The sequence below is a fragment of the Paramisgurnus dabryanus genome, chromosome 16 (assembly GCF_030506205.2).
Source record: "Paramisgurnus dabryanus chromosome 16, PD_genome_1.1, whole genome shotgun sequence".
Lineage (NCBI taxonomy): Eukaryota > Metazoa > Chordata > Actinopteri > Cypriniformes > Cobitidae > Paramisgurnus > Paramisgurnus dabryanus.
In genome coordinates, this window is record NC_133352.1 from 19,452,737 (window position 1) to 19,466,945 (window position 14,209).

Below are 14,209 nucleotides of genomic sequence, written 5' to 3' on the forward strand. Positions count from 1 at the left end.
TCAAAAACGATCTTCAGAAACCTATGGGTGACGTCATGGACACTACATCCATCTTTTTTTTACAGTCTATGGTAAAAACAAACTATACTTTGGGCTTAGCTTAGTTTATCACTGAGCACCTACAACAAATCTTTAAATAACACATAATGTAGGCTAATAGTGATTTGTATCATAGATCACAATAGGTGTTTTATATAAAATAAAGGGCATTTGAGTCATGTCTTATTGAAACATGCAAAAAACACTTGAAGTATTGTTCTATGTTTTGCTAACCTACTGGTCTCTAAACATAACCCTCGAGAAATATAACTATTTGCTATTAAGTGGCTCTCAAACTTAGGAGCCCCAAGATTGTGCCAGGGGGCCCCAGTTTTGTCATTTTATAAAATAAAACTACTTTTTTATTCAAGTTTTAAAATGTTTTGTCAAACTTGTTTTTGGGGGGCACAAAGTAATGCACCATACACAATGGGGGCACACACCAAAAAGTTTGAGAACTGTGATGCATAAAATAAAAAAATACAGTCGACTTATTATATATTATAAATAACTTATGTTTGAGATACCACACATTAACACAATAATATTAATATTTTAAGTAATATTTTAAGTATTTTAAGTTAATATTTTAAGTAACCTTGTTAATGCGACATCATTGTAGACGTGTATAATTTGGTGAGTATATCTTTAAAATAGAACTTGGTTAACTAAACGCTGATTGGTTAGCGGTCGCCATTCCTCCCCTAACACTGTAACATCGATAACGCCCACACTGTAATGTGCGGAAGATAGAAACTGCGCGCGCTATCTGTTTTGAGGTTAAACTGGGAGTAATACGGACTACCATAACTCATTTTTGATCGAAGTCGAGGACTTCAGTAGCTCGGTATAGAGACTGACATGGCGTCTGCCAGCCCTTCTGTTGTGGTGAGTGAAACTGTACGCACTTCAGTTATTTTTACAGTCTGCGACCCTTGATGAGTCATATTGCACAGGCAGAATAATCAACTGCGTATAGCATTTAGATAAAACCGCTTTAACTACAGTTTTTTGATTTTAAGAATGTATCCTAATGGATTATTTTTGTGTTGTGGTTAAGAAAACTGGCCTCGAGGGAGAGAGCACGTTTCACCCATGCCACATGTGATGATGATGATGCTCATTCATTTTTACACGTGTACCCAAAAGAAAATGAGCAACTGTATTTTTCCATTCAACGTGTTTGGTTTTTATTTAGGTTTACGTTGTGTCAGACAGAATGAGAATCTGTGACCTGTGTGACTAAATTTATCCCGTTGGATTTCTGTGTGTAAAATCGTCAAGATAACGGGCATGTGTGTGCCGCATGGTGCTAATAACAATGAGTTTGTTTGCATTTGTTTTCTTAATCTCATTGGGAACTATGGTGTCACTGAAAACAGACTGCTGCGTATGTAGGAAACTCACTTTTTTTGTAACAGAAATCACGGACCTTGTTCCGTTAGTTATTTACATTTAAATGAAATGTGTTACCTAAAGAGTTTAGAAATCACAGGGTTTCCCCCTGAATGCAAATTCATGCATAAAATGGGTTCCGTACTCGTTCAAAAGGGCTAAAGGGACACACACGTGACACCCATGCGACTTCAAACAGGAAATTTATGTAGGTGCCTGTGTTACACATATGGTCCAAAAGTCTGACAGCTAGCTTCTGTGAGTAATTTGCACACTTGTGGCCATGTGAGAATGTAAACTATGGCTTGAAGTCACTGCAAATCAGACTCTAAAATCAGTGTCTTTTCAGGTGTTATGTAGGTTGGTCAGGGATTTGATTCCTAGGGAACACTTAGAGAAAATATACTTACTTGAATGTGCTTTAATTCGCTTAAGATAAAAGCTTCTGCCAAATACATAAATGTGAAGTTTAATCAAACGACAGTGGTAAGGAGGGAGTGAAGCTCCCACTAAAGCCTTTGCCATCAGGTGCATGTTATTGGTCCTTCAAGGACGTTGTGATAAATTTAATGGGAAGACCAAACATTAAAATGGGCCAAAATACTTCCTTCCCTGGAATTATAACACACAGGTGCTGGCCCATCATAAATAGTTAAAGTAATGTGACCCTGGACCCAGGGGCGTCGCACCCGTGGGACACTTTTCCCGGTGAGAGGGTTCAACACCCACACTTTTTATGCAGTTTTGCAAGAACGCCTTATTAAAGTCGCTCCTCCGTTTCTCTGACCGCTCTCTGTCTGCTGCGCTGCATTCTCTCCCCCTCCCCTCTCAAACATGACGCCGGCTTTGAGTGTTACCGGCTGATGATTGGCTGTTCTGTCCTAAGTCCCGCCTCTCTTGGTGGGTTAGATTGATCGGTCAGCTCGCGCTGAGGAGGCGGGAACTTTTGTATTTACATCTCCCTTCTTCAGGTAGGCTACTTTGAATGAGTGTTTAAAAAACTTTATTAAACACTTTAATCAACTCTATGCTTTTGAGGTTTTTGAATAAGCTTGATATGTGCTTGGGACTAATGCTAATTGGGTTATTGTTCAGCAGCTGGCTAAATTCGGTCATGTGTAGACAATGTGGCATGCAATGTATAACCTGTGATGAAGAAGGCAGGGAATTGACGGGGATGAGGGACAAATTGCAATCGATTTGATATTTTGAGCATTGTTTGTTGATTAGCTGAATACTTTGTTAATACTACCTGTTGTGTATGATTGTACTTGTTAAGGAGAAAAAAATGAGAAATGATGACATAGTTCTTCAACAGGTAACTTATGCAAACAATGAAAGAAAAGTGTAGGCTATATTATTTTAATGTAAAACTGTAAATTGTTACATCATTTAGACCACCAGAGAAAAAGCTTTTCAGGGCACAAGTAGCAAAATTTAGCAGTCACAGTCCTGTCAGACCCATGTCACTATCGAGCTTACCATTATCTTTTTGTCACGCAGTATCAATAAGATACAGAAAAGAAAGAGGCAGGAGAAGATGGACACCTTTTTCAAGAGAAATCCTGTAAGTGAAGTTGAAAGCTGGTCGTTGATAAATGTTGACATTAAACAACAGTAGCCTATTACCATTATATATTTTTGCATTAATTTAATATATTACTTTTCAAGTTTCAATAAGGTTTGCTAGTATCACAGCCTTATTCCTTTATCACCTTGTTTAGGAGATGAGGTTGCTGGAGGCATCAGTTTAAAGAGAGAGAGAGACACAGAAAGTTTCACAGGTGTGCAATGAAAAATAAATGTTACAGTTTGTGAAAGAGGTCTATGAAGGAAGAGAGGGTGTGTTTGTGTCATGGGTGGTGCTTAATTCCATCCCAGGTGCACATACGCGTGTTTCTGGTGCGTTTATATCAAATTTTAAATTATATATATCCATCCCCCACACTTTTAAAAAGCTTGCTACGCCCCTGCGCTGGACCACAAACCTGTCATAAGAAGTAGCATGGGTATATTTGTAGTAATAACCAAAAATACATTGTATTGGTCAAAATGATAATTTTTTAGGCCAAAAATCATTAGGATATTAAGTAATGATCATGATCCATGAAGATATTTTGTAAATTTCCTATGGCAGGGCTCAACATAAGGGACTGCCCGGGGCAAGCGTGAGAGATGTTCGGGACAGTAAAAAGTATTGTCACTTGCCCAAATGGGCCAGTGGTTCACCCTCAGTCACTAAAATATATTTTCATCAATGTATATTATATAACATCTTGAAAGCAGACATTTACTTGGGTAAAACACCATGGAAAAAATGATGCAATACTTTGCACAGTTTGCTGTCAGTTGTTGGAACATGTCTGTTGTATATGTATACAATTATTTTTGACTTTTTTTAAATATGTGACACTGACATTTTTTTTATTTTATTGGGGCCAGTGAAAATTTTGGTAGGGCAAGTGAAAACCTTAACCACTGGCCCAACCGGGACAGTATAAAAATTATTTACGTTGAGACCTCTACTGTAATATATCAAAACTTAATTTATCTTTAGTAATATGTGTTGCTACTTCATTTGGACATCTTTTAAGGTATGGAGCCCGCCAGATCATAAACCCCTTGGATAAAAGAAAACAAGACTCACAAATCAATGATTGGTTTTGTAATTTGTCCCCTCAGTTTATAAACCGTACTCACAGGTTAATAAACTGTTCCCTCAGTTTTACGAATTGTGCGCACGGATTAATAAACCATACACTCGAGTTAACAATCCATGCTCTCAGTTTTTGCAATCCTTACCCACAAATTCATAAATGTGCGCATGCTTTCGCAATCCATCCTCACAATTTTACAAACTGTACTCACAGATTTGTAGCCCCTCCCTTATTTTTTAGAAATCACTTTGTTTCTTTTATTTGTGCTTTCCAAGCTTTCTATTCCTGTTGGATATTTTCAGGAATTAATTAATAATAACAACGTTTTTACTGTGTTAAGCTATAATGTTGTATACTTTCCTAACTGTACACATGCTTATGACTTGAGCTTCCAAAGTTACCAGAAGTCATTCATTTACAATGGAAGCTGGCTATCTCAGCTGCAAGGAGTGTCAAATCCATTGGCGTCATGTTTTGAGCGACCAGAGCGTAAATCAGAAAGTTGAAAGCAGCTCAACTTTATGGTAATGAGCTATGACGCAGTGCAGTGGCAAAACGCCAGCAACCAATCGGAATATAGCCTAGACCAGGGGTCTCCAACACGTCGCTCGCGAGCTACTGGTAGCTCGTGTCTTAATTGCAGGTAGCTCGCTCGTGGGTTTATTTATTTATTTGTTTTCTGTGGTTATGGCGCATTTTGATGTCTGGTTAGTGTTACAAGCGCCTGTGGTACTAAAAATTGTGTGCGTGTTTGACGTCGCGTTGTAGACCGGCGTATGACATCAGTAATTTAACATGTATGATCCAAAAACAAACAGATAAGTCCGCGCATCTGCGTCCCGGCAACCGGCCGATCCATCCGCGCAACGCTGTGAAGCCCGCGCCACAGCAACCTACCGATGCGTGCGACGCTTTGAAGCCGAACACACCTCGGATCGAGACACTATGTTTAAAAAGGATGCCGTGATTTTCGGATTCACGTTTTGGTAAAACGAAAATACAGTCGTTGTCACAAGTTCAATGGGTTATCATCTCATATTTAAACATCAAATGTCAAGAAATACCAGAGAGCCATATGAGCATTACATGTTGACTGAGAACAGGTAAGAGGATGACATGACACAGCTAACGTTAATCACTAAAATGATAGCAAAAGACTTAAGGCTGCTTAATATTATCAAGCTTGTGCTTTGACTGGACGTGTTTAAAAGCATGCTGATGATGCGCATTCAAAACAGGAGTTAAACTTTCTGTCCAGTATAACTTAATTTAAGTCTTACATTTTCTGCAGATGCACGTTCTATAATACATTTATGTTGTACCAAGGCTTAATATTATGTAGAGTGCGTCATACAGTATATAAAGCGCATCAGTTTGTGTTTATTAACCCTTAAGTTTCACTTCATCACGCAGCTTTTCCTGTTAGAGGTTTCTGTTAAACATCTATTTCATTAATACTCTAATATTAATTTTTTTGTCATAGTTTCTTCAAAATTAAATTTTATTTGAGTGTTTAATAAAAATATTTTTATTTTCACAATGACGCCCTTTCATTGCCTCAGTTAATCGAGTACTCGTTTTTCAGACATATGGATTAATCTAAATGAAAAAAATGGCATACATACCTATTATGAAATATGAATACAAAAGCAGTAAATACTCTATGTATGTTTGGATCATCTTTCTAAATCTGATCTTTAAAAATGATTTTTTTTATTCAAAATGTGTTTTTTTTAAGAATCCTACCCATATATAAGAGGTAATAAAAAGTATAAATAAAGACAACATGAAAGTTTTTTGTTGTTGTTGTTGTTTAAAAGGATCTGTACTTTCATTTGATGTATCGTATGTTAATGTTTAAAGAAATGCATTTTCTGGGAGGTATTAAAATTTTGTGAAAATATTTTAAAAAATGCTGGCACTGGCTGGCAACTTAAAAAAAAATGCTGTAGAGGAAAGTGTTCAAATCACAGTGAGTTAATAGATCGTTGTGTATTACCCCCTAATTTAGGTATTACGTGAGAAGTAGCTCTCGACCACTTTTGTTTTTTAGAAAGTAGCTCTCCAATGAAAAAAGGTTGGAGACCCCTGGCCTAGACCTTCTTCACTGGCTGATTCTGGAGAAACATACAATGTAACTTTCATTCATACCAAAACATTAGTTCAGAGAAAACAGACTTCAGAGCGGCCAAAGCGTCAACAAGCGTTCCCCTTACTTTTTGACAAGTGTCCTTGGCCGGGCGGCCTGAACTTCTTTGGAAGCGTAAGTCTGCGGCGGTGTGAACGCACAATTAGCATTGCATTGTGAACGAATCTTTCAAACATGGAAAGGAGCGTCACATTTCCGGCTGACGTCAAAAGAATTCAGACCATCACAACGTACAGATAAGCTGGCCAATCAGGGACACAGAGCTTTTCAAATCTGTGCGTTTCAGGAAGAGAGTGAAATCTGGCACTACAAAAATGTACGGTATGTGAAAAATAATGTGTTTTTAACCATAAGCCACGCGAACAGATTGTGTTATTACCAAATACACAAAATACAAATAAGTGACAACAGTTTGCAAAACCATAGGGACAGATTGCGAAAGGGTATGCACGCTTTATGAATTTGTGGGTACAAATTACAAATCTGAGAGCATTGATTGTTTGTGCGAACAGTTTAATAATCTGTGAGTACGGTTTATAAACTAAGGGGACGAATCACAAAACCGTGATCACGGATTTGCTGGTCTTGTTTTTCCATGGAGTGACCTGCTGGGCCATTTTCTCAATATTTAGATTTTTTTGCACCCTCAGATTCAGATTTTTCAATAGTTGTATCTCAGCCAAATATTGTCCTATCCTAACAAACCATATTGGAAAGCTTATTTATTCAGCTTTCAGATGATATGTAAATCTTAATTGACCTTTATGACTGAGTTTGTTTTTCAGGGTCCCATATGTCTGTGTTTTACGTTTGCATTTTGAATGAATGAATCTTTATTGTCGTTGTACATCGTGTATACAATGAAATTACATTGCCTACCCGGCCAGTGCATAATAAATATAATAAATAAAGAAGTAATAAAAGTAATAAAATCAATATAAAACAGAATTTTTGAAAAACAATTTGTAAAAGGGAGTCGGGCCGAGTACCAAAACACACTTGTAGCCAATCAGCAATAAGGGGTACGTCTACTAACCCATAGATATTCATAATAAAACCTTTATTATGAATATCTATGTACTAACCAACATCGTTGTCTGAGTTGCGTATGTGTTAGGGGCGTGTTTGTTTAGGTGATTTCAAATATCAACATTGGCTTTCAGAGATCATGCACCCCGCCTTTAAGTGTTCTCAGCATCTTTGGAGTTGATTAGGTTAAGTGGTGCCAATGACATCTGCACTTAAATGTGAAAGATGTAAGGTCCGTTTCAAAGAGAGGATACTTAAAAAAATAATGATCTAGATCTACAGCTTTTAAAAGAACAGAGCAAAGACTGAATATTTATAAAAAGTAAACACTCATGACCTTGTGTGTAACTGATCTTCACCCTTGTGGATGAAGAAATTGTAAGCTATGTGTGACCCAGTCTGCGAAAACGCTGCTAAAGTCAGTTTTTGTGTTAACTTTTTTACATAAAATCATCTTTTTCTACATAATGTAAAGAACATTCTGTAAAAATACACCTTCGATATCTTTAATATTGACTACGTAAGACAACAATGGAAATGTTTCTACATTATAATATTAGACTTGAACCTGGATTTCACAGAGAGGATCACATAAAAAAAATACAGATGTTACAGACAAATTATGACACAAAAAGTCCAATGTTAACTCGTGGCTCAAATGATTTCAAGCTGCTTAGGCAATGGGTTACCAAGGTTAAAGTAAAAAGCACATTTGCCCTACTGCCCTATTTCATGCTGCCTTCGGTTTGATAACATTTTATCTGCAAAACAGACTTCTCACTGTCCTTTACCCCCTTATCAGTATGCTATGACTTAATCCTGTTATGTGTGTGTTTTAGATCAATGATGAAGAGCAAGGCTATGACCTAGACCTCTTCTGTATACCAAAACATTATGCATCTGACTTGGAACGGGTGTTTATTCCACATGGACTCATTATGGACAGGTACCTTGCAAACAGCATTTCCATTTTTTATTAAATCATATTTCTCCATGATCGTCATATCCAACGTGTTACATCATTTAGAGGGAGATGTATGTAATGAAATTGCAAATGACATTCGTTTGTTGACATTACAAGTAAGCAGAGCTGATAAGACTCTCTGACTTGACCTCTACAGAACCGAACGTTTGGCCAGAGATATCATGAAGGACATGGGCGGCCACCATATCGTAGCTCTTTGTGTGCTCAAAGGAGGCTACAAGTTTTTCGCTGACCTGTTAGACTATATCAAAGCCCTAAATCGCAACAGTGATCGTTCCATTCCAATGACGGTGGACTTCATTCGCCTCAAGAGTTACCAAGTAAAGACTATTAATCATTTAACCTTTATGTGGATTTTCTAAATCAAGCCATTCTCATTTACTCAGCACACCCTTCTGTTGTGTCAACATGTATGTTTAATCACCATAATAACTTGAATGCAAATTGGCTGTGTTGATTTAAGGATAACTGTTGATCAGTAGTGTTGTGACCATAGTCAATATTACACAGAATTGTCCTATTTAAACTGAGTTAAATATGTGGATCCCTGCTTTCTCCTTTTTTAAATGTGTTAATAAACAGAATGATCAATCTACGGGTGAAATCAAAGTGATTGGTGGAGATGATCTGTCTACTCTGACAGGAAAGGTATGAATCTTGCGGTTAAACAAACTCGACGTATTAAACTAGATTTATATATTATCAGTTATTGTCAATAGCTGTGTTTCCATTACCATTAAAATTGCGCAAATTAAAAATGTGCCCAATGGGAACAAGGCAATTTCACATAAAAGCCCATATATCGCAAAACAGTTATGCTCAGGTTAAATCGTTTTTTAGGCACTTCGAACAAGGAATATATCTCAAAACTGTAATGATCAGTGTGTAAAAGTCACGTGATCATTCTTTAAATATGGCACGGTATGTTTGATGTTTGATTGGAGGACAAGACAGAGGAGGTGTGGTCGACTTCATGTGGCACCACATGAAAGCACATGACATCAAAGTACTGCAAGAGCAAATCAGGAGTCGACTGCTCTGTATGCTTTTGAGTCGCTCTTGCTGTATTTTAATGCAATCCGCATGTCATCTGCGCGTGGCTGTATGAAGTCGAACACACCTGACACCATGGTTTTTGGAATGACTTGGGGCAGAAGTAGGGTCCTTTTTTTCGTGTACGCAAGGGTCTGCATACAGTGCGTGTTATGCAATTTTCATCATCAGAAGTGTGCCAGTACTGTACACGCACCACCAGATTTGTAATACACCGCGTATGGGGTACACGTCGGTTGCGCATACAGGAGAATGTAGTATGTTGCATTTTGTCACAATGCGCATGTGTTGAACCTCTGTTCAAATAACCTATACTTTGCAAGGCTGTGCCTTCGACCGTGCGTGTACGTTTGGGTAAAAACCATAAAAAACAGACTATACTCTGGGCTTTATCGCGAGAGATCAAAATTGTGCTGTAATGGAACGTCGTCATTTCGCAAAAGGTTTTTTGTCGACAATTAAGAAGTGGAAATGCAGCTAGTGGCTCATAAAATAAGGTCTTGTCGCAGTCTAAAAATGTTAATATTTGTTTTCTCCTTTTGGCTTTTTTTCTGGCACCAAAGAATGTCTTGATTGTTGAGGTATTTTAAATCTGTTCTTCATATTATATTGAGAAATTAAAAATATTTTATTATACATTAAATGTGGAAACAGTTTGTGTAATGTTAAATCTGTTTTTAGGACATCATTGACACTGGGAAGACAATGAAGACATTGTTAGAACTTCTCAAGCAATATAATCCAAAAATGGTGAAAGTGGCCAGGTACGTACGCTTTGTAAACATGGCTGAATGTACATTTTACTGTGTAGTAGTAACTCTTATGTGTTAACTTTTAAATTTATAAGCTTTATATAAACTTACACAGATGCATTTTCTTTGCAGTTTGCTGGTGAAGAGAACACCAAGGAGTGTTGGCTACAGACCAGACTGTAAGTTTATGAATGAAAAGCACTTGCACTTGAACTGAATTATTTAGTACTTTAGTTAAGTACTCATACATTATGTTTATAAATGGATGCATGCCAATGATATCAGGATTGTATTAAAACCTTTAAAAGGTGGCCATTTCAGTGCAATGCTGAGAGTTGGCCACAAGGTTGCACACTAACACTTTCTACCATTTCACAATTAAGCCTACGTAGACAACGTCTTTTCAAAATGCATATTTATATGTTTGTTATCGTTGTTTTATTTTCATCCTCTAGTTGTAGGATTTGAAGTCCCTGACAAATTTGTGGTTGGATACGCACTTGACTACAACGAGTATTTTAGAGATTTAAATGTAAGTAGTGACAAATACGTATTTAATCAATTAGCATATGTAATACATTTCATAATTTAAATTGTAAGTTGAAAGTAGTTGTAAAGTAGTGACCCATCCATCGATATAAATGATGCAGTTCACATTTAGTAGCAGTGTTGCAATTTCTGCTTATTTTTGTCTCCCTCTTTGACTTGCAGCACATCTGTGTGATCAGTGAAACAGGAAAGGAGAAGTACAAAGCATGAGAAACCCTGAACTTCCCCCTCTAGCTGTGTATCATTTGTTTTTGATATACGTTTTCATTTCTTAATTTTGTATTTCTCAGTTGCGCAGCTCATCTTGGGTAAGCAGGTCCTCCACTCAGGGTCTCTGGTGAGGTGTGTGTACTGTTATTGCACCTTGCATTTACATTTGCTTTTACTTTCGATAGCCTCCTATGATTTTCATAGTTACCACAAACACATTACAATTCAGTACCTGACAATAGTGGTCTTAAGACTGCTGCTTTGACTCTTTAAAACGTGTTTTAAAAACGGTTTAAGGCCAAAATCCCTTTAATTTATTAAAATGATTTGTGTGTGACATTTTGAATAAGTGCTTGTGTTTAAGACTAATATAGATCACACTGAATAATGCTGTTAGGTTGTTTGGCTTTGCCTATTCAGTATTTGAAAGATCATAATTTAAATGTGCTCTAATGGCGAAATGGAGAACATTTATATTTCCCAGACTATTTGCAGTGTATTGCATCATAAAATACCACTGTAATATGTGCCCTGTCTTGAATGATTAATATCAGTGTAATGATTTTAATGTTGATGTTGGAGGTCGAATGCTTTAATATGCGAATGTACTTAGAAAAGCAACAGGGAACCTGATTTTCCAACCACAATTCAAACCTGTGGCCATTTTAAAGCCAAATATCACATTTTATTTCAGTTTTATTTGTAGCAGTGTTAATTTCTTCTGCCATGGTATTTATTTTTCCCATTACCATAGTTGTTTTTTAAAAAATTATGTTAAATTAGAAATTAAATAATTATATGGTGGAGCCTTATATGGTTGTACAACTTGTTGTGCTACCATACAAATATTGTAATGAAAAGAAAAATGTTTAAAGTGACATTTTATTCTTTCTATCAATCTTAAATCGTGTCATTAAATTATTTAAAATAATTTTCAGTATTTTCCCAAATTTAGTTATCATTGTCATTGTTTTTATTAAATCCTGTTATCATGTTGTCCGTTAGCGGCATTGGATCAAACTTTAATTTGTTTTTATTTAATATGAATGTCATAAAATGTTGCCAGTTGCCAGTACAAGCTTGATTCATTCTTTCTTTCTTTCTTTCTTGCTAGTAATTTTTTTTTAAAATAACAAGTTGGATGCCAAGAAGTCAGATCATGTGATAATTTCTGATTTATTTACAGCAACGGCACTGGTCATCTACAGTACAAAGGAGGCAACAATCATGTTTTTTTCACCACATAAATGCATGTATTGTCAGCTTTGGCGAGTGCAGCTCATAGGTTTCTGTAAGTGCTGACAGGCCGTACTATAGCAGAACAGTAATACTGGATAACACCACATTCACCTCCAGTATTTATGTGCTGCTATAGTACATTCCCTTCAAAACTGGTTTCCTCTTGCGGATTGTTCAGGAATTGTTGCTGGAGGAACGATAGATAGCCAAAGGTTCACCAGTAGATCCTCATGATCTCCTTTTTTAAAACATACAGTGATGTGCTGCTGGTGTAAACACAAATAACCCAGCATTTTTATAGTGCAGATACAGTACTATATTAATAAGCATTTATAAAAGCGATCATGTCTATTATTATTTTAACCCTATGAGGCGGTTTCCCGGACAGGGTTTAGACCAGGGGTCTCCAACATGGTGCCCGCACAGAGTCTGTGAGGTGCCCGCCAAAGCACATTCTATTAATAGTCTCAATTGTAATATTTATTTATTACATATTTTTTATATTAGCTTGGCTTGGTTTACATATATTCACAAAAAGGTTGGAGACCCCTGGTTAAGTTATTTTAGGGGTGATTTCCCGGACAGGGATTAGATTAAGCCAGGACTAGGCCTTGGTTTAATTAGGAAATATAACTAGTTTTAACAAGCATGCCTTGCTAAAAACATTTCTTACGTGCATTTTGAGGCAAAACAAAGGGCACTGATTTATTTTAACATATGTCAATGCCAGTAGTTTTTAGTTTGGACAGCTCTTACATTTATTTTAGTCTACGACTAGTCTAATTCTTGTCCGGGAAACTGCCCAATAGGATTTAAGTCGTTTTTTCAAACAATAAAGTATATAATGTTGTGCATCTTGAGATGAAATAATAGCACTGATATATGTTAAAATATATCAGTGCAAGATGTTTTGAAATTTAAGCAATTCAAACGTGCATTAGTCTGGGACTAGGATAAACCTTGTCCGGGAAACCGCCCCTATGTGTTTTTGAACAGTATTTGTTATTTTATCAGTATGTAAAGACATGATATTATTTAGAAATACATTTTTCACGTATTAGTTAGCAATAACATTGTGCTTTTATATATATATATATATATATATATATATATATATATAAAATATATATAAAACTCTGTACTATGTTGTACATGTTAATAAAAGGACGAGGGCCCCCTGATGGGTCTGAGAGGAATAACAGGTTGTTGTGGGGCCACAAACTTTCATCTTAGGGATCCAATAATGAAAGAGACGTAAACCTTTATTTTTGTGAAATATATACCATATACACTGGCATTAAATGAATAAGTATATAAGTGCAAACATTTAAAAAGTAGTTGTCAGTGTAGTCTGTATAAGTAGGGACACATCTTTATTTAATTTGAGGCAATACATCATATAAAGTACTGCTGTGTTGAGTACGTACTTGTTGGTTGGCAACTAATGAAGTACACAAAATAAAAGCATTGGCCAAGTAAGACATGACCAGACATATCCTCAATTCAACACGTCAAGGTCTAGTGTGTTAAGGGCCCACAGCGACCTTACGTTATTTTGTTATAATACATTTAATAAAGTATATGCATGTAAATGAATAATATAAAACCATTAGTTAAAATGGCTGCAAATATGCACTCTCTGCAAAAGCAAGCTAAAAACAGTGTTTAAACAGAATCAAGAGAACACAAACAAAAAAAATTTTATAATTATTAATAAGATTAGGGATGTTATAAAAAAATCTTATAGAATTCGTTTTATGGTCCATGCTGAGATGCTAAGAAAAACAGACGCATAAGTTACGCACATTCAGCTGAATGCCACATACAGGGTGTAGTTAACTGCTGCCTACTCAGCATTTTCACAATAATTCTATATAACCACCGACGTATCCCAGAGTAAAAGTGTATGGGATCAAAATTTAAAGACGTAAATATATATTTACAAATGAGATGTTAGTTGCCTGTTTTCGTCGAAAACTGTATATCAAACGACCATGGGGTGTTTCCTCAGTTGCGATTATACAGGTTCCCTAAATAGACATATTCGTGCTAATAATAAAAGAGAATGCTTGCTAGGGGGGTATATTGAGAAATATAAGTTAATTACAAAGGAGAGATGAGGAAAACGAACTTTTGATTGACACGCGTCAGA

At 36.3% G+C, this 14,209-nt stretch overlaps 1 protein-coding gene across 1 annotated transcript; it reads left to right on the plus strand.

The window, feature by feature from the left end:
* The first annotated feature begins 738 nt into the window (after positions 1-738).
* On the plus strand, positions 739-11,887 carry hprt1 (hypoxanthine phosphoribosyltransferase 1). The gene is made up of 9 exons (XM_065271838.2): positions 739-927; positions 8,109-8,215; positions 8,391-8,574; positions 8,837-8,902; positions 9,871-9,888; positions 9,989-10,071; positions 10,192-10,238; positions 10,515-10,591; positions 10,771-11,887. Exons 1-9 carry the CDS (start codon positions 901-903, stop codon positions 10,816-10,818), a joined length of 657 nt encoding a protein of 218 aa, XP_065127910.1. The 5' UTR covers positions 739-900; the 3' UTR covers positions 10,819-11,887.
* The last annotated feature ends 2,322 nt before the right edge of the window (positions 11,888-14,209 follow it).